Source organism: Talpa occidentalis, unplaced genomic scaffold (genome assembly GCF_014898055.3).
Source record: "Talpa occidentalis isolate TD23 unplaced genomic scaffold, MPIMG_talOcc4v2.1 talOcc4.5, whole genome shotgun sequence".
Taxonomy (NCBI): Eukaryota; Metazoa; Chordata; class Mammalia; order Eulipotyphla; family Talpidae; genus Talpa; species Talpa occidentalis.
This window is the reverse complement of record NW_023604861.1, coordinates 118,168,000-118,186,456: the sequence shown is the minus strand read 5'-3', so window position 1 is coordinate 118,186,456 and position 18,457 is coordinate 118,168,000. Positions and strand designations below refer to the sequence as shown.

The window sequence follows — 18,457 nt, the reverse complement described above, 5'->3', positions numbered from 1 at the left end:
GACTTCTATATGTCATTATTAAAGATCAAAGAGAAATTTATAGTGACAATCACATACATTTCCCAAAGTACACTATAATTTATTGCTCTTGGTTTTTAAATCTTTTTTTTTTTGTAAGATTTATTCATTTATTTATACAAGAACTGGGTACAGTCAGAAGCGCGGGAGGGTGAGAGAATTCACCAGAGCCAGAGCGGGGAGCAGAGCAGGCAGAAGGACCGAAGTACACTGCTGAGGGGAGCAGCGGGCGGCAGGAGAGGTCTGTGCGCCATGTGGGACCCTCCTCTGGTGGCCGGGGAGCAGCGGGGGATCGAACCGGCGCTGCAGAGGCTGCGGGCAGCTTCGCAACCCAGTGCTCAACCGCTGCGCCACCGGGGAGGCCCTAAATCTTGTTTTTTTTAATTTTAATTTTTATTTATTTACGCGAGAACAGGGTACAGGCCAGATTTGCGGGAGGGTGAGAAGAGTCACCAGAGGCAGAGCAGGGAACAGAACAAGCAGACTGACAATACACTGCTGGGGGGAGCAGCCGGCGAGACAGGAGGATCTGCCATGCCATGTGGGACCCTCGCCAGCCGGCTGGGACCGAACCTGCACTGCAGAGGCTGCGGACAGCTTCATGGCGCTGCGCTCAACTGCCTGCACCACCAGGGGAGGCCCAGTTTTTAAATATTAATATGGCCTCAAATGCATCTTAAAATCTTTCACAATTTTAGTTCATAAGCTCTTCTTGCATGCATTTACAGTTCCTGGTTTCATTTCCTCCATTGCAGCTTTGATAAATGTTATTAAATCAACAATACCAAATGGTTTCTAGTACTGCACTGTATCACATTAGGGTCTGCATCCAATGAGATCAAATACCAGGCAGGTGTATGTGGCCTTAACACACAGAATCAAGGGAGTGAGGGATCAAAAGCCAGATCAATGATTCTAGCAAGGTTTGCCTGATTCCTATATCAATAGTTTTTCACTTTACTTTTCAAGCAATACCTATACCTGTATCTCTATCTTAACCTGCATATAGCTCAGACTAGCAGTGCCGAAACAGGTCTGCACATATATTTATTTTAGTAAGAAGTGCTTTTAAGGACTAAAGAGGGAGAAATTAGGAAAATTATTCACATGGCAAAACAAGTTGGGGGAGGATTTGCCAACATCTTGATGAGTGGAAGAACACACTGAAGGTCACCAAGAAGTGCTAACAAATATGTTGGAGTCATAGAGGAAAGGAAGAAACTGAAGCAGAAGCAGCAGTGCAGACATTACCAAAACTTGTCAAACGTGCTTCAAATTGTAGAGGTAGTGAAGGTGAAACTATAGAAAATGTTCCTTAGGTGGAATGTAGCATTAAAATCCATATGATCATCAAGAATTATAATCTCTGCAACATTTACATAAGTTAAAAGAGACAACTTCTGATGACAGTATTCTTTCAAAAGATGTCGGCCAACAGAAGCTTCAACTATCAAGAGTCCCCAACCAATGACATTGTCTGCTTCTGATATCTGACATGTAAGTCATAGCTTCATGATGTAAGATCACTGGAAGATGATGATCCTCCTCCTGCCAAACTGATAGAAGGCCAATAGCGGCCTTTATCCTTTCCCTGACTATATAAATTTCAGGGAACTTTTCTGTTGGGATTTTCTTCCCTCCACCAAACCATGCATGTCCATATCTCATCATCCTTCATAAAAATGTGTCAATACCTATGTCAATCACCTCATTTCATCTTGTCATGTAGGAACTGTATCAACTCACATACCAAGGGCAAGTGCAGTACAAATGCTATTTTAAGAGCATATTCACCTAAATTTTATTAGAGTATGTTGTTATAACTACTCACCTTTTATTATAGTGTTGTTCCATTTTATTAGTTATTGTGTGTAACATTAAACTTAGCTACACATGTGTACTATACTATATACTATACACTGTACTATGTACACCACTGGGTGTCTTAGAACATTTTCCCCAGAGATAAAGGGAGACAACTATACTATATTGAATAGGAATGGTGAGACCTTCATAGCAGAGAAAAAACTTTCCATTTCTCCCCACTGAGGATGGCATTAGTTGTGAGTCTGTCATATATGGATTTAGTTGTGCTGAAGTATGTTCCTTCTGCAGCAACTCTATAAAGTCTTTACTATAAAAGAATATATTACCAAGTGCTTTTTCTGCACCCTTTGAAATATAATGTGGTTTTTCAATTTCATTTTATTGACAAAATGCATTACATATTAATTTGCACATGTTAGACTATCCTTTTATCCTAGGGATAGATCCCACTTGGTCATGGTATATAATCCCTGTAATATGTTCTTGAATTTAGTTTGCCAATGTTTTGCTGAAAATGCTTTAAGCCTGGGTCCATCAGAAATAGTGATCTCTAGTTTTCTCATGGTATCTATGTGGTTTTGTTAAGCAAAGTAACTGTGGCCTCACAGAATAAGTTTAGAAGTGTTCCTATCTTCTCAGTATCTTGAAAGCACTTGAGGATGATTGGTATTGATTCTTCTTTAAATGTTTGATAGAATTCTCTGGTGAAGTCATCTGGTCTTAGAATTTTCTAGCTTGGGAGCTTTTTCATTATTGAGTCAGTCTCTTTGAGACTTGTTTGGGATCTTTCTAATGTCAATAATAGACATATCACTTCTAAACTTACATTCACACATAAGGAGATGAACCTCAACCCTTACCTCACATTTTACACATATATTATTTTGAATAGATTGTTATGCTGTCTTGTATTTGCCCCAAAAGGTTGTAAAGTCCTAACTCTCAGTACCTGTAAATGTGACCATTGTAAACAGGATTTTTGTAGATTATTAAGTCAGGGTGAGGTTATTAGGTGGGTCACAACCCACTATGACTGTGTTCTTTATAAAAAGGGGACATTTGTTCACAAAGCAGATACTAACAGAGGTGAGACTATGTGAAAGCACAGGGAGAATACCATCCATAGGTCAAGGAATGCCAAGGCCACCAGCAGATGGGGGAGTGGCATGGCACAGATTCTTGCTAACAGCCCTCAAAAGAAATCAATTCTGCTGACATGTACTATTTCATTGATTCTTTTTGCTCTTCACACTTGACCTGTATTTGTTCACAAATTATTTTTAATCAAATCATTTTATAAAGTTCAAAAACTGTTATCTTTTCCCTGTATAAATTTCAGGGAACTTTTCTGTTGCAGGGCCTCCCCAGTGGCGCAGTGGTTGAGCGCTGGGTTGCGAAGCTGCCCGCAGCCTCTGCAGCACCGGTTCGATCCCCGGCTGCTCCCCGGCCACCGGAGGAGGGTCCCACATGGCGCGCAGACCTCTCCTGCCGCCCGCTGCTCCCCTCAGCAGTGTGTTTCGGTTCTTCTGCCTGCTCTGCTCCCCGCTCTGGCTCTGGTGAATTCTCTCACCCTCCCGCGCTTCTGACTGTGCCCAGTGCTTGTATAAATAAATAAATAAATAAATCTTTAAAAAAAAAAAATTTAAAAAAAAAAACAAAACTTTTTTGTTGCAATTTTCTCCCCTCCACCAAACCATCATCTCATCATCCTTCATTCATTCAATAAGAATTATATCACCTACACTCTTTCAATTCAATGTGGTTTCTGAAGGAGCATCAATATCACCTAAGAGTGTATTAGAAAAATAGATCCACCCCCAACTTCCTGACTCAAAATCTATTATTTAAGTAGAATCACAGAACCATCAGCATGAGCATAAAAGTTTAAACCCCAACAGTTGTGAGGATTAACTGGAAATATGTGTAAAAACTCCTGACAGAGTAGGCATTCAATAAAAGTTACCAATTATAGTCTTCCCTTTTCCCCTTCCGTATCTTTGCTTATTCTGGGTCTTTTACCTGGGTCTCACCTCTGAAATTATTGAGATCTTGTTCATTCTTTAAGTATCAGATTAAATGTTACTTCCTATATGAGGTCTCCTACAATTGTTATCAATTTGAGAAGAGCACTTTTTATTTTCACTTCTCTTTCTACTTTTTGCATTTTACACAATGGACGACTGTTTTACAATCTCGTCTACTGTGTGATCAAATCACTTAAAATATAAATTACACTAAGATTAAATATTCACGGGCCTCCCAGTGGCGCAGCGGTTGAGTGCTGGGTTGCGAAGCTGCCCACAGCCTGTGCACTGCCAGTTCGATCCCTGGCTGCTCCCCGGCCACCGGAGGAGGGTCCCGCATGGCGCGCAGACCTCTCCTGCCGCCCGCTGCTCCCCTCAGCAGTGTACTTCGGTCCTTCTGCCTGCTCTGCTCCCCACTCTGGCTCTGGTGAATTCTCTCACCCTCCCACGCTTCTGACTGTACCCAGTGCTTGTATAAATAAATAAATAAATCTTTTAAAAAAAATCATAAAGAGCACATTAAAAGAAAATTTCAAGTAAATTAAAACAAGAAATCATAAAAAAGCATATGAAGGTATAAAGCTAGTGAACTGGTAGAGATTTTGTTTTTCCCCACCCACTTCATTAGCAAACTCTAAGCAACTCTGAAATGACCTTTTTCAACTTAAGTTATTTTAATTTCATTTTTTCAATGTCAATAAAAACAAAATTCTCTCAGTATTTTAGTTCCTTTATTGTATAAATCAGACTTATATAAGTTTAGTTATGTGCTGGAATCTTCAAATTATGCCATGTTAGAGCAAAATATGCTCTATAAATGTATTATTGGGTTCACAAAACTTTCACTATAGGACTGCAACTGTGGAACAAGTTAGCATTGTAAAGCAGGTGTCCACTCGACTGGTGGACATTATTCTCCCTCCCTAAACTAAGCTTTTAGAGGGAAAAGACAATGTCTGGTTAGTCTTTCTTACCTAAAATTTAACCAGTGCCCTATCTTTAGAGAAATCATCTTTATTGACTAAGAATAGAAATAAAAGCAGCAGGGCCTCCCCGGTGGTGCAGCGGTAGAGCCCTGGGTTGCGAAGCTGCCCGCGGCCTCTGCGGCGCTGGTTCAATCCCCGGCTGCTCCCCGGCCACCGGAGGAGGGTCCCACATGGCGCGCAGACCTCTCCTGCCGCCCGCTGCTCCCCTCAGCAGTGTACTTCGGTCCTTCTGCCTGCTCTACTCCCTGCTCTGGCTCTGGTGAATTCTCTCACCCTCCTGCGCTTCTGACTGTACCCAGTGCATGTATAAACAAAACAAACAAATAAATAAATAAAACATGCCTCTATTAAAAAAAAAAAAAAAAAAAAAGAAATAAAAGCAGCAAATATACCTGTGAGAGTCCTGGAAATTAACCAGGAACTGCGCATGTGTAGAAAATGAAAGTGAATGACTAACTGCAAGTGTCAAATACAAGAGAGAGAAGGTAAAAAGAACTTCTGACATAATTTTTCCATCTTCAAAATGAGTAAGATAGCCATGAAACCTCTTCATAAAACTCAGAATCAGAGTTGGTTCCCTAAGATTTCTTTCCAGTTAGGACTTCGAAACTTTTTTCTCCTTATCTGTCTCTAGCAGTGAAGATACAATTTAGATTGAATAATTCAAAATTTCACAGCTGGAATTATACACTATTTAAGTCATCTTAACTCAATCATTGATACATCTGGAAACTGATCCACAGATGTAAAATCACTTGTCCACAATTATTCAGTAAATAGTAGCAAAAATAAATTATAATATCCAACCTCAATACTCTTAGTCACTACACTTAAATAATGTTGGATTCTAATACATGCCAAAAGGAATATATAGTGTTAATGCCATAAGTGTGCTATATATTTTTGCCAAATACATCCCTGTATCACTGTAATATTCAAAATCTGCTCATTATAATATTTGTTTTAGGTTAGCTATATCCATAATCAATAATTCTATTTCATATTTGTATAAACTTTACCCTGAATTGTTTTTTGAGCTACAGCCTGTTAATTTCCTCAACATCACTTGCATTTTGCATAGATTAAGATTTTTTATTTTTATTTATTTATTTATTTATTAAAGATTTTATTTTATTTATACAAGACCAGGGTACAGGCCAGATGCGCAGGAGGGTGAGAGGCTTCCCCAGAGAAAGAGCGGGGAACAGAACAGGCAGATTGACAAAATACACTGCTGAGGAGTGCAGTGGGCGAGACAGGAGAGGTCTGCTTCGCCATGTGGGATTCTTGCTGGCTGGCCGGGATTAAACCCACTCTGCAGAGGCTGCGGACAGCTTCACAGTGCGACACTCAACCACCTGAGCCACCAGGGAGGCCCAATTAAGACTTTTTAATCTAGTCTCCCAAGAGTTTAACCCACCTGACTCACTTCTCACATCTACATTAACTATGTAGTAACATAAAATCCAAAATAATCCTATAGAAAATCAACATTTCCAAAATGCTGACATTTCCAAAAATAAACTGAATAATATAGACCCTACCAAACCTTAATTATGAGTTCCCATGGACTCAGAGAAAAGGGTATTAAAGTTAGAAATTGTATTTAAGTTAAAATTTCATCTTTAACCTTTAAGTTAAAAACTTTACCTATCAAAAAGTACAACCTAGTTGTGAAAATACTTGTGAAAACCCTTTGTAACATTTAATGAAAGGGAACTGAAAAGATATTTAAAGACAAATTTATAAAATTAATCTTAATTTAGGCCACATTTTAAGCAAACAGGTCTCTCTTAAAACACAGGAAACAGGGGGCCTCCCTGGTGGTGCAAGGAGTTGGGACGCAACCTATGAGACTGTCTGCAGCCACTGCAGCACAAGTTCGATCCCAGGCCAGCCAGGGGGCAACCCACATAGCGCAGCAGACCTCTCCTGTCTTGCCTGCTGCTCCCCTCCGCAGTATATTTCAGTCAGTCTGCCTGTTCTGTTCCCCACTCTGTCTCTGGTGAATCCTCTCACCCCCTGTACCTCTGGCCTGTACCCCAGCTCTTGTATGCATAAATAAAATAAATCTTTAAAAAAAACAAAACAGAACAGGAAACAGAGGTTTTCACAAACCACATAACATTTTTTGACTTAATTATATGAGAAGATGACAAATCATATATGTAAAGCATAATGAACTGAAAGAGAAGCAATAAAATGAGGAGCCTGAATCCAAATATTAATCTCATTGATATAATTTTTAAAATAGAACAGAGGACACTAATTTGTCTGAAACAAATTTGAACTATATCTTTTATTAAAAATGAAATGTGACCGGGGGCCTCCCTGGTGGCACAAGGGGTTAAGCACCACACTGTGAAGCAATCCCACTCTGCAGCACAAGTTTGATACCCAGCTGGCCAGGGAGCAACCCACATGGTGTAGCAGACCTCTCCTGACTCACCAGCTGCTCCCCTCAGCAGTGTATTTCAGTCAATCTGCCTGTTCTGTTCCCCACTCTGTCTCTGGTGAATCCTCGCACCCCTGCTTCTCTGGCCTGTACCCCAGCTCTTTTATGCATAAATAAATCTTTAAAAAAAAAAAAAGAAATGTGACCAATTCACACTACCTTTAATTATATAATGTTACGGTAAAATAGAGAACATACCACTTCATCCATGGAATCAAGATTATTGAAGACATTTAACTAAAGGGCTTCCCCGATGGCACAGTGGGTTGAGCACCACGCTGTGAGGCTGTCCACAGCCTCTGCAGTGCGAGTTCAATTCCCAGCCGGCCAGGGAGAAACCTGAGGCAGACCTCTCCTGCCTCGCCTGCTGCTCCCCTCAGCAGTGTCTTCGGTTTGTCTGCCTGTTCTGCTCCCCACAGTCTCTGGTGAATTCTCTTACCCTCCCGCGCCTCTGACCCATACCCCAGTTCTTGTATAAATACATAAATCTTTAAAAAAAAAAAAAAAAAAAAAAAAGGAAAGAAAGAAAGAGGGCTGGGCTGCAAGGCTGCCCGCAGCCTCTGCAGTGTCGGTTCGGTCCCTGGCCGCCGGCGAGGGTCCCACAAAAAAAAAAGACATTTAATTAAAGTTCTTTAAAAATGGTGTATGGTGGGGCCTCCCCGGTGGCGCAGCGGTAGAGCGCTGGGTTGCGAAGCTGCCCGCGGCCTCTGCGGCGCCGGTTCAATCCCCGGCTGCTCCCCGGCCACCAGAGGAGGGTCCCACATGGCGCGCAGACCTCTCCTGTCGCCCGCTGCTTCCCTCAGCAGTGTACTTCGGTCCTTCTGCCTGCTCTGCTCCCCGCTCTGGCTCTGGTGAATTCTCTCACCCTCCCGCGCTTCTGACTGTACCCAGTGCATGTATAAATAAACAAACAAACAAGCAAACAAATAAATAAAGAAAAACATGCCTCTATTAAAAAAAAAAAAAAAAAAATGGTGTATGGTATAGGGTGTGAGTAGGTGGATAAGAAACAAAATAAAGCCACCCTTAATTTTCATATATTCAGAACACATTTATCTATTTTAAGAGAGAGTGTGTGTGTGGCTCTCACATTACATAGCTATTTTAGGTGACATCAGGCTCTATGGGGGAGGAAGAGGGTATAAAAAAGAGAACAGAACACAGGACACAGGGAGAACAATGTGTGGAGCTAGGGCTCAGCTCCCCTGCATCCCATCCTTTTGGGAAACCTCCTTGATAGCTTGCACCCTCCACTTCCTGATTCTTTTCTCTGAAAACAAATGTGATTTCTTAAGTCCTCTTGACTTTATACTGAGTTTCCTGTTCTCAAAGAGAAATAAGCCAGTATTTTTAAGTTAAGATATTGACTCCAGTTGTTAGACCCTGAAATTTCAAATTTCAGGTCCAATACTCCATTAGGACTCTTCCTAAAATGCTCAGAATCAGGATATAAACATAAAGGACTGATTACATATGTGTTAAATATTGTGGAACGCATAATTTAGAAAAAAGCATTAGAAACATTATTAATTAGAAAAACATTGATATAAATGGCATGCACAGTACCTTCTGATAAACAATGGAGCACACAAGATCCCTGACAGCAGATAAAGATAGCTCCTGGGCTTCAATGGTAATACTCTCCCGTGTAAGGCCAATCTGTAGTAGAAATGAAATTGTATGCACTGAGCCTCTGGAGTTGGTAAGGGACTGTGCACTGAAGCTTCCATTAGAGAGTCGAGCAGAGAGTCCTGTCTTGGGACTTGAACACGGAGAAGGAGTTGGAAGCACAGCAGGAAGAGATGCAGGTAATACAGACTTCTGAGCTGATGGAGGGGAATTGTTTGCAGACATCTGCCTTCCTTTAATCTTTTAAAATAGTTGTTAATTCTTGTTCAATGGTTATGAAGAGGCTTTTAAAATCACAGTGGTAAAAAAATGACTGTACTTTTGGATTTAGTTGAAAGCTTCTTGATTTCCTCTTTTAAGTCACTCATGCCGATGACTGCAAGTTCTACAACTGTCAGTTGAATGAACAAAAGGTCCCACTTCCCTCAATAACAGTCCCATTAAAAGGAGCCTTGTCTTTAAGACCACAACCAGGGTTTTGGAAAGGATTTAACATTACTGAATTTCTTCATCAGAAAAGAGTAAACATTGCTAATTCACTAAACATCTTCATCTATTTTAAGTCTATTCTTATCTCTCTCTTTTAATTTCAGAAAATACATACTGGATAAAGTTGTTTTTCTCTCAAGAAGAAATCCTCCTGGTTTAAAAAATAAGTGTTTAGGACTAGTCTATTCAGTATTTAACCTTTACTTCAGTGATGTAAGGAACACTTTCTCAAATGTCCTCACATTAAATCACCTCAATTGCCCTCATTTTCATTTGAGGGGTAAATTTTTCTATGATGAAGTACAAAGTTTTTAAAAAATAGAACAGGTATATTTCATTTGATGAATGGGTCCATAAAAAATCTTGATGCTTTCGGAAATGGTGAGACAGCCTGGAAAGAATTAAAACAAACAGAATTTTAATATTTTATACCCACTTGACATTACTTTAAAAATGCAAACATCCCTATAATTTTTAAAACAATAATTTCTGGTTATACGTTAATAATTCACCAATAAATCCTAAAGTAATCATTTGCTGGGTCTAGTTGTTAAAGCCATAATTTTCACTGTACGCATACTTGCAAGGACTTCCTGCTCAAAAAAAAAAAAATTCCTAATATCCCTCACTAATACCTGAAACTTGAAGATCAAACACTTTTATTCCATAAATACATAACTGAGTTGTAACAAAAACAGAGAGAACGGAAGGGACAAAAATAAAAGTAAGGCTAACATTGTCATGGAAAAGGCAATTTGGAAATGTTTTTTATATTAAAGGTCTAATTCTGTGAATGATTCCTGAAACTTGCTTCGACATTACTTTCAGAAGGCTAAGGAAGCAGGAGGGGATATACTCATCACTTAGATGGCCAACAAAGTGTGAAAGACATACTTATGACAAGACCTTAGGAGAAAGTAGTATCACAAAGGGTTTCTAAAAGCAAAACGACCACACATGACTAAATATGTATCAGTTTTTATAGAAGGATGGTTCAAAAAATAGGAAGGGAAAAAGTATGACTCCATCCAAGGCTAAGTAAAATGGCTCACAAGGGATGAATTTGTCTAAACTCCATCTCAATACCTGTGAACAATTCTAATGAAGCATCCAGGGTGGTTGCAAAATGACTCCCAGAGAGTACTTAATGTGTTTAAATAATCAGGATGAATGTAACACAACAAAAATGTAGTACAGGAATGACAAAGCTCAAGAAAAACTAAGGCTTAGAAAAACATTGCTTAAAGATAACCATTTTATAGGGCCTTTTGGCTTGAGCGCAGAGCTGTGAAGCTGTCCACAGCCTCTGCAGTGAGGGTTCAGTTCCCAGCCGGTCAGGGAGATTCCCACATTGCGCAGCAGACCTCTCCAGTTGCGCCCGCTGCTCCCCTCAACAGTGTCTTCGGTCCATCTGCCTATTCTGCTCTCCACTCTGTCTCTGGTGAGTCTTCTCACCCTCCTGCACCTATGGCCTGCCCCCCAATTCTTGTATAAATAAATAAATCTTTATTTAAAAAAAAGATAACAGGGCCTCCCCGGTGGCGCAGCGGTTGAGCGCTGGGTTGCGAAGCTGCGCGCGGCCTCTGCGGCGCCGGTTCGATCCCCGGCTGCTCCCCGGCCACCAGAGGAGGGTCCCACATGGCGCGCAGACCTCTCCTGCCGCCCGCTGCTCCCCTCAGCAGTGTACTTCAGTCCTTCTGCCTGCTCTGCTCCCCGCTCTGGCTCTGGTGAATTCTCTCGCCCTCCCGCGCTTCTGACTGTACCCAGTGCATGTATAAACAAAACAAACAAAGAAACCAGCAAACAAATAAATAAAGCATGCCTCTATAAAAAAAAATAAAATAAAAATTAAAAAAAGATAACAGGGCTCCCTGGTGGTGCAAGGGATTAAGACGCAACCTTTGAAGCTATCCACAACCACTGCAGCATGAGTTCAATCCTCATCCAGGGAGATACCCACATGGCGCAGCAGACCTCTCCTGACTCGCCTGCTGCTCCCGTCAGCAGTGTAATTCAGTCGGTCTGCCTTTTCTGTTCCCCACTCTGTCTCTGGTGAATCCTCTCACCCCCCATGCCTCTGGCCTGTAGCCCAGTTCTTGTATGCATAAATAAATCTTTAAAAAAAAATAAAAAATGAAAAAAAAAAAACCAACTGTATAGCTACATTCAAATAAATGATTATCATCCCACTTTACATTATATGCCACTTAGCATCTCATGATATTTCTTTGAAAGATGAAAGATCAAATGATCATTTGTGCAGATGAGAAAACTGAAGCACAAACAGATCAAAAAACTTTCCCAGTATCACACAGTTATAAAGAAGGTAAAGGGGAATATGGCCCAGTTTTCGTATTTTCTTACCAAATATTCTGTCTCAAAGAGAACAAGGAACTGAGAGAATCACTGCTCAGAGAGAACTCTGTTAAGGTTGAGAGATCACATAAAGAAGGCGGAATTGCTCAACTTGTATCTTGCTTACCTTCTGTTTTTAAATTAAAGTTGTACAAGAGCAGTGAAAACTGAAACCTGAGTCTTGTGAATGAGAGACTAAAACAACTGTGAGTACAAGTCTTCAGGTCCATTCCATATTACAAGCGCAATTAGGAAGGTAATCACAAAGCAATCTTATACTCTTGGGCTCAGAAAATAATCATAAACTGAAGAAAGGTCAGAGTTGTTTTAAGTTTTGTGGGCTGGAGGAAAGGGGAAGCATTATTTCAGAAATTACAGACATATATACTTAATCCTTAGTCATATCTGGAAACAGATAATGAAATCAAATGGCTTTTGAATACACCTATAAAAGAATATAATGATCACTAGATGTTAGCATGGATTAAAACAAATACTATGAAATCAACTGCTTTTACATCTTGGAAAAATTACTAGACTTCTTAGCTGGAGGAAATAATTATAATAGTTCACGGTAATTGAGCTCTAACTATATGTAAGGCACAAGTGGTACCCCATGTATCCTCACAACAACCCATTTTATAGCTAAGTCACAGACATTTAAGTTCTTGTCCAAGATCACACAATTAGAGTCAAAGGAAAATATGATGTATTTTAGCCAAAACAGTACTTGTAGTGATTTTCCATGTTATTTTTTGTAAATATGTTGCTTAAGCATGAGCTGGATGTTAGTATAGTTGGGTAAATTTACTGCTCTCTATCAATTTAGATGAGAAAAGTCTTTAGGTGAGTGTCATGGTACTCTATTTTTGGCCTTATGTTGTTCTTGATTATTTTTAGAATACTACAGACATATTAGATATGCTAATAAAATCCTTAAATTGCACAAATCTGGGAGAAATAAAGTGAAACATAGTAAGAATGAGTCTGGCATTTAGTTTCAAAATGCTAGATGTGCAAACAGCAATGGAGAAATGCTGATTTATAAACTGTTCATAGGACAGGAATTATCAACCCAAGAGTTTAATAGGAACTGCTAATCTAGTATAAGACTAAAAAAGCTAATGCAAATGTAACCCCCCAGGACAATGACAGCACATCAGAACCAATCTGTAAACTCACTGCTAGTCAGCCTATGTTATACTATTATATTCATTTTTGTGGCCCATATTTTTAAGAGCAATTTTTTTTCTTAAAAAAAAAAAAAAAAGAATCACTCATTCAAATAAAGGTAAAAACAATGCCATATGACAAATATGTTCTTAATAAAACCAAATAGAATGGCCTTCAAATATTTGAAAATTTCCCTGAGTCCAAAGCCTATGTTTGTGCTACTATTTCACTCCACCTCTAGCAACCTAACAATGGAACAGGGGTTTTTTTGTGTGTGAGATAATGAGCTCCATAATATATCTCACTCTGGTAGCTTCAGACTAATATACAAAAATATTGATGAATAATTTTGAGCGCAGTTTAAATATTTAAAAATACAAAATACTATTATATTCAATAATTTTTGATGGATGCCTCACAATTAAATTTCCATTTTATTTTATCTGTTAAACTAGCCAAATAATAGGAAATGTTCAATAATATAATCAACTAATTTATCAAAACTATTGCTAACTATTAATAAATTATATAAATGTTACGCCTTTACATAAATATTTTTTAAAGTTGCAGCATGAGTACAAATGGAAGAATCTAAGTGAACTGTCATTTGTCTGCCCACTCATCCCATCTGTTTTCCCCTCCTTGGTTTATGTTCTGTTAGATGCAATGAGATGGAGTGTGCAAAATATTAAGACTATAAAAAACCTAAGTCTATTTTATTTTACCTTTATGCATCAATTAGAAAAGTGAAATAGCATATTTTACTAATTTATAAACTGCATCTGTTAAATATGTTTGTTTAGGAGCTAACAGTTGGCAAGCCTTTATAATCTGTTTATTTGAAACATCATAAATATTCTTAGGAGTTCTGTCACATATCTCATTCACATGAGCTTATACAATCTGTCACCACTGTTGAATGGAATCAAAAAGATACTAAAGGTATATTGAGCCCAACCTGCCCTATTTTACAGATAAGGTAAAACAGAGGCCATGGAGGTTAGGGGACTTAACTGAGGGTTATTCCATGGTAATACTCCAAGTTAGTGGACTTTTCTCTCCTGCTCCCTCACCACCCCCCTCGCATATTTTAGCAAAGCTTCAAATTAGAAGCTCTAAGGGCAGCATTTTCATTCAACAAATATTTACTGTCTATTATTTGCCAAACTGTTGTGAGACACTGGAGTTATACAGCAATGACCAAAACACACACCATTACTGCCCTCTCTGGAGCTTAGTATGATGTGGGACACACACATAAAACAAATACTCACAGAACAGCAAGGTAATGACAAATTTTGAAAAGTGGTAAGACAGAGAACAGAAGAGGATCTAATTTCAACTGAGGTTTTGGGCAAGGTGTCTTTAAGGAAGAGGTATTTAAGTTAAGACTAAAAGCTAAATAAGAGTCAGGGAAGTTGGGAAAGAAGCAAAGAGACAAAAGACATCCCTTTACTAAACAATTCACAAGAAAGCTCATAATTTAGCATAATCAGTGTCCTTTTTGTGCTTAGTAAAGGCTCAAGTGAAGTAAAATGCTTTTCCTATTCAGAATAAAATAATACTTGATGCCCTACTAATGATGGGTTTTCCTGGTCCATTTAGTTGTGTGTGCTAAGAACGTTAATGAATAGAGGGTTGTTTTTTTTTTCCCCCGTTGATATGCACATGTACTCTTCTGCATGTAAAAAACCATGTGGACTTTTCCAATGCAATACTAACCAGTGTCCTGAAGGCAGATGTCCTGATACAGGCTTGACTGCTTAAAAATTCTGATGTTGCTTTCACATTGTATGAAAAATTCAAACAGCTTTCTAAAAGCACTCCTGTATAGTCATTGCTACATCTATTCTATATTTTCAAAAATGTAACTATTTCCTTAAATTAATGTACTTACTCTCCCAAGAGTGCAGCATTCCACTAAATTATTGCTGCTTAATATTAATTTCTGCTCATCTGGACCAGAGGTATCTGAATCTCAAGTCCTTCCACTGCTGCAGAGTTTGAAAAGAGCACACCATGTCTGCTGTCTGCTCAGGAACTACAAAGTTTATCTGTTTATAAGATTACAGGTTGCCTGTCTGGCAATTCTGTATGAACCTAGGCTGGGCTTGATATATCTTCATTACCTCTTTGCTTTAGTGACAGCTGAGAAACCTGATTGACTAACAGTCAACGAGCAATTTCTCTCATGTTGCCAGTATAAACCAAACACACAAGTAAGAAAACTTTTATCTACACTGAAATTAAAATGAAAACATCGTCTAAATATACTATCTCAAGTTTTTCCACTAATGAGACAACTGCTCCAAAGTAGTACACAGATTCCACTCAATTACATAATGGGAGAGACAAAAGTACTATCAGCATAGGAGCCTGCAAATCATATGCATGATTATTATTAAATCAAATTTAAACTTGTATAGCAAATAATTTCCCCATATATCAAGTTCCATTTTAAAGTAGTTTATTTAAAAAAGAAGCAATTAACTACAATTTGGCAATACCTTCATCAATTTAAGAATGTCTTTTTAAAAAATGAGAACGAGTAAGAAAAGTGCACTTAAATGACCTTTTTAATATTTTTTCCTGTATGAAGTTTTTCAATTCTTAGATAATCTTAAGAATTTAATATCCAAAGTCTGACTTTTTACTTTTGTGGGTGTGCGGCAGTGTTCAATGAAAACGAATCAATCCACTAAGAGAAATTTCTATTTGAAAGCTGTCGTCTGATGAAAATGAAAACTTGCAAAATTGTATACAAGACCCACTGCTACCTGAAAGGCTTAAAAATTACTTTCATGATACGAACCAGCCAACATTCCTGAATTTGAGTGATCCTAAAAAGTGAAATGTTATATATCAAAGTATAGAATCTTGGAAGGAAAACTGGATTGTCAAATACTCCCAAGATCGGGCACCAGGCCTACCACATCTCTCTTAATCGACTTAAGTAAAACCCAACATGAAGGTTTCCGTGACACCTTTCAAATACTTTCATTAAATTTTTCAACTTCGTTTTGGCTAAATGTCTACGTTTGTTTTCCATCCAGATCCTGACCCGGGAAAGAGTAAGGGTTCTCTTTTACAAAGTAAAAGTGATCTAGACTTGGTCAGGGGGAACTTCCCCGATGCCTTTAGCAGCAAACCCGTAGGTATTTCCAGCCCTCATTGTATCAGAAGTCGGTACGTAAGCTTGAGCTGAGCAAAACTTCAGTCGCTAAAAATGTAAAAAAAGAACTGCAGCAGTAAATACAAAATAGAGACAGCTGCAGACTTAACGCAATGCCATTTTCTAAGATACAAATTACGGTCTTTTTAAAGTTTTTGTTTCATTTGCGGCTACGGTTCACGAAGGTATCCCACAACCTGGTAGTTCAGAGTGTAACTTATCCTTCAAAATCAAAGATGACACCGATAGTCTCGTTTCCTGTGGCGATGGGTGTGGCTGAAGAGACAGTTACGTCCAGCCATCCATCTGTGTCTGGAAAAGTCCACAGACAGGTCCCAGACACTCCAGTTGCTTGACTCCAACTCGTGCCACAGGGCGTCAGGCCTATGCTTCCGACTGCAAAGACTTCAAACAAAATACACAACAGGCAACCGAGTCGTCTGTGGTTATTTTTATTGCTCCAAGAAACACGGCTCTCCTGCGTGCTCCCTCCCGAGTTGGAACAACAGCTCGGAGCGAAGCTGCAACTTGCAAAACCCCGAAGGAACCTGTGGGGTGGGGGGTTTGCAGGCTCGGGGCGCCAGACCCACCCTCGGAGACGGGCGCCGCCAAAGTGATGACAAGAAAAAGCTTCTCCCGAAATCCGGTCGCGGGGGGCGCCCGGGTCCGGCTCGGGGAGTGCGTGTGCGGGACCCCACGGCAGCCCCGGGCGCGGGGGGCGCGGGGGGCGCGGGCCCGGCCTCCGTCCAAGTTGGCCCCGGCACCCCCGCCGGAACTTGGCCCCATCTGGCGGCCGCGCCGGCGCCCCCGCTCGCGCGGCGCCCACAGCCCGCTCCTCCCGCCGCGCCTCCGCCAACTTCCCGCCCAGCCCGCGGCCGCCGCCCAGCCCCGCGCGGGGTCCGGTCCCGCCGCCGCCGCCGCGCGCGCGGGGGGCGGGGGGCGGTGGGGGAGGGGAGGGGCCGCCTCACCCGACCGGCCGGAGAACAAAGCGGCGGCCGCGCCGGCGCTAACTTTTTCGGTGTCCGCTCGGCGCCCCCTGAGGCGATACTTACGGAGGCGGACTCGGCCGGTCGTGAGAAACTCCGCGCCCGCCGGCGACTGGGAGCCGGACGAGGCGCCAGCGAGGCTTCACGCGCCTCGCAGGATCCCGCCCGCCGCTGGCGCCCCTTCCTCCCGCCCTCGCTCCCTCCTCCCTGTCCCGTCGAGAGGCCCGCGGGCGGGGGCCGGGGCGTGCGGGGCGGGGGCGCGCGAGGGGCGGGGGCGCGCGGCCGGCGCGGGGCCTGCCGGGAGCTGTAGTTTCGGGCCGCCCGACCCCGGGGAGCGGCGCGGAGAGCCGGGCATTGTCTTCTCGCGGCGCCCGGGCTGCCCGCGCGCGGGCGGCTGCGGCCTCGCTCTGCCCCCTGAGGTGCCGGCGCCTCAGTCAGCGCCGGGGAGCGAGGCGCGTGCGTGTGTTGGCGCCGCTTGCGCGCGGTGTTTGATGCCCGCCTTCGCTGAGGGGCTGCCTTGTCTTTTGTCGTCCGCTCTGGGGGCACAGGGGCAAGTGGCGACACCTTGAACGGGGACTTGAAGGGGAGCCGCGGCAGAGGGCAGCCCCCACCCTGAGGGGTCTCCTCGCTGCTCCCCACATTTCCCTCCCTGGTGATTGCCCTCCCTGTAGCCGCCTGGCACCTAAGCCCGGGCGTTGCGCTCCCCGGGAGGGACCCTCCAGCGCCCCTTCCCTAAAGTGAGGTGGCTACTGGGGCCTCCCTGGTGGCGCAAGGGGTTAAGCACCGCATTATCAAGTAATCCACTGCCTCTGCAGCACGAGTTCGATCCCTAGTCGGCCAGGGAGCTACCCACGTGGCGCGGCAGACCTCTCCTGCCGCCCGCTGCTCCCCTCAGGAGTGTATTTCAGTCAATCTGCCTGTTCTGTTCCCCGCTCTGTCTCTGGTGAATCCTCTCACCCTCCTACATGCATAAATAAATAAATATTTTTAAAAAAGAAATAAAGTGAGGTGGCTACTGTTAAATCTTTTGCGTGCTCATGTGCCCAACTTTAAACTCAAATTGTCTTCTACCATCAAAGTGAGCACAGGCGAGAATCACGCAACCCAGATTCCTCGTTCATGGACGACAAGATGGGGGGGTCGGGTAAGGGGGAGGATGAAGGGGTGAGAACCCAGAGGGAAAATGCACTCCGTATTGAATTATAGATGGTTTATGTGGGAAAAGCATGAGCGGCTGACAACCATTGCCCCCGAAAGAACTTTCTGCTGCTTCTGTGGAGAGTTTATCACGAAAGTAGTTAGATGGAATATATTGAAGGGAGAGGAGCTCCAGTCCCTCCATC

The 18,457-nt window shown here is 41.9% G+C and overlaps 1 protein-coding gene across 1 annotated transcript in view; it reads right to left on the bottom strand.

Annotated features, from left to right (window-relative positions):
* Positions 1–17,293, bottom strand: part of PRKD3 (protein kinase D3) — a 67,697-nt gene extending 50,404 nt beyond the window's left edge. The window contains exons 1-2 of the mRNA XM_037528217.2: positions 17,181–17,293; positions 8,877–9,819 (exon numbers count right to left, since the gene is read on the bottom strand). Coding sequence (XP_037384114.1) covers positions 8,877–9,164 — 288 coding nt within the window. The 5' untranslated portion in view covers positions 9,165–9,819; positions 17,181–17,293. The remainder of the gene's footprint in view (positions 1–8,876; positions 9,820–17,180) is intronic.
* Between the last annotated feature and the right edge of the window lie 1,164 nt (positions 17,294–18,457).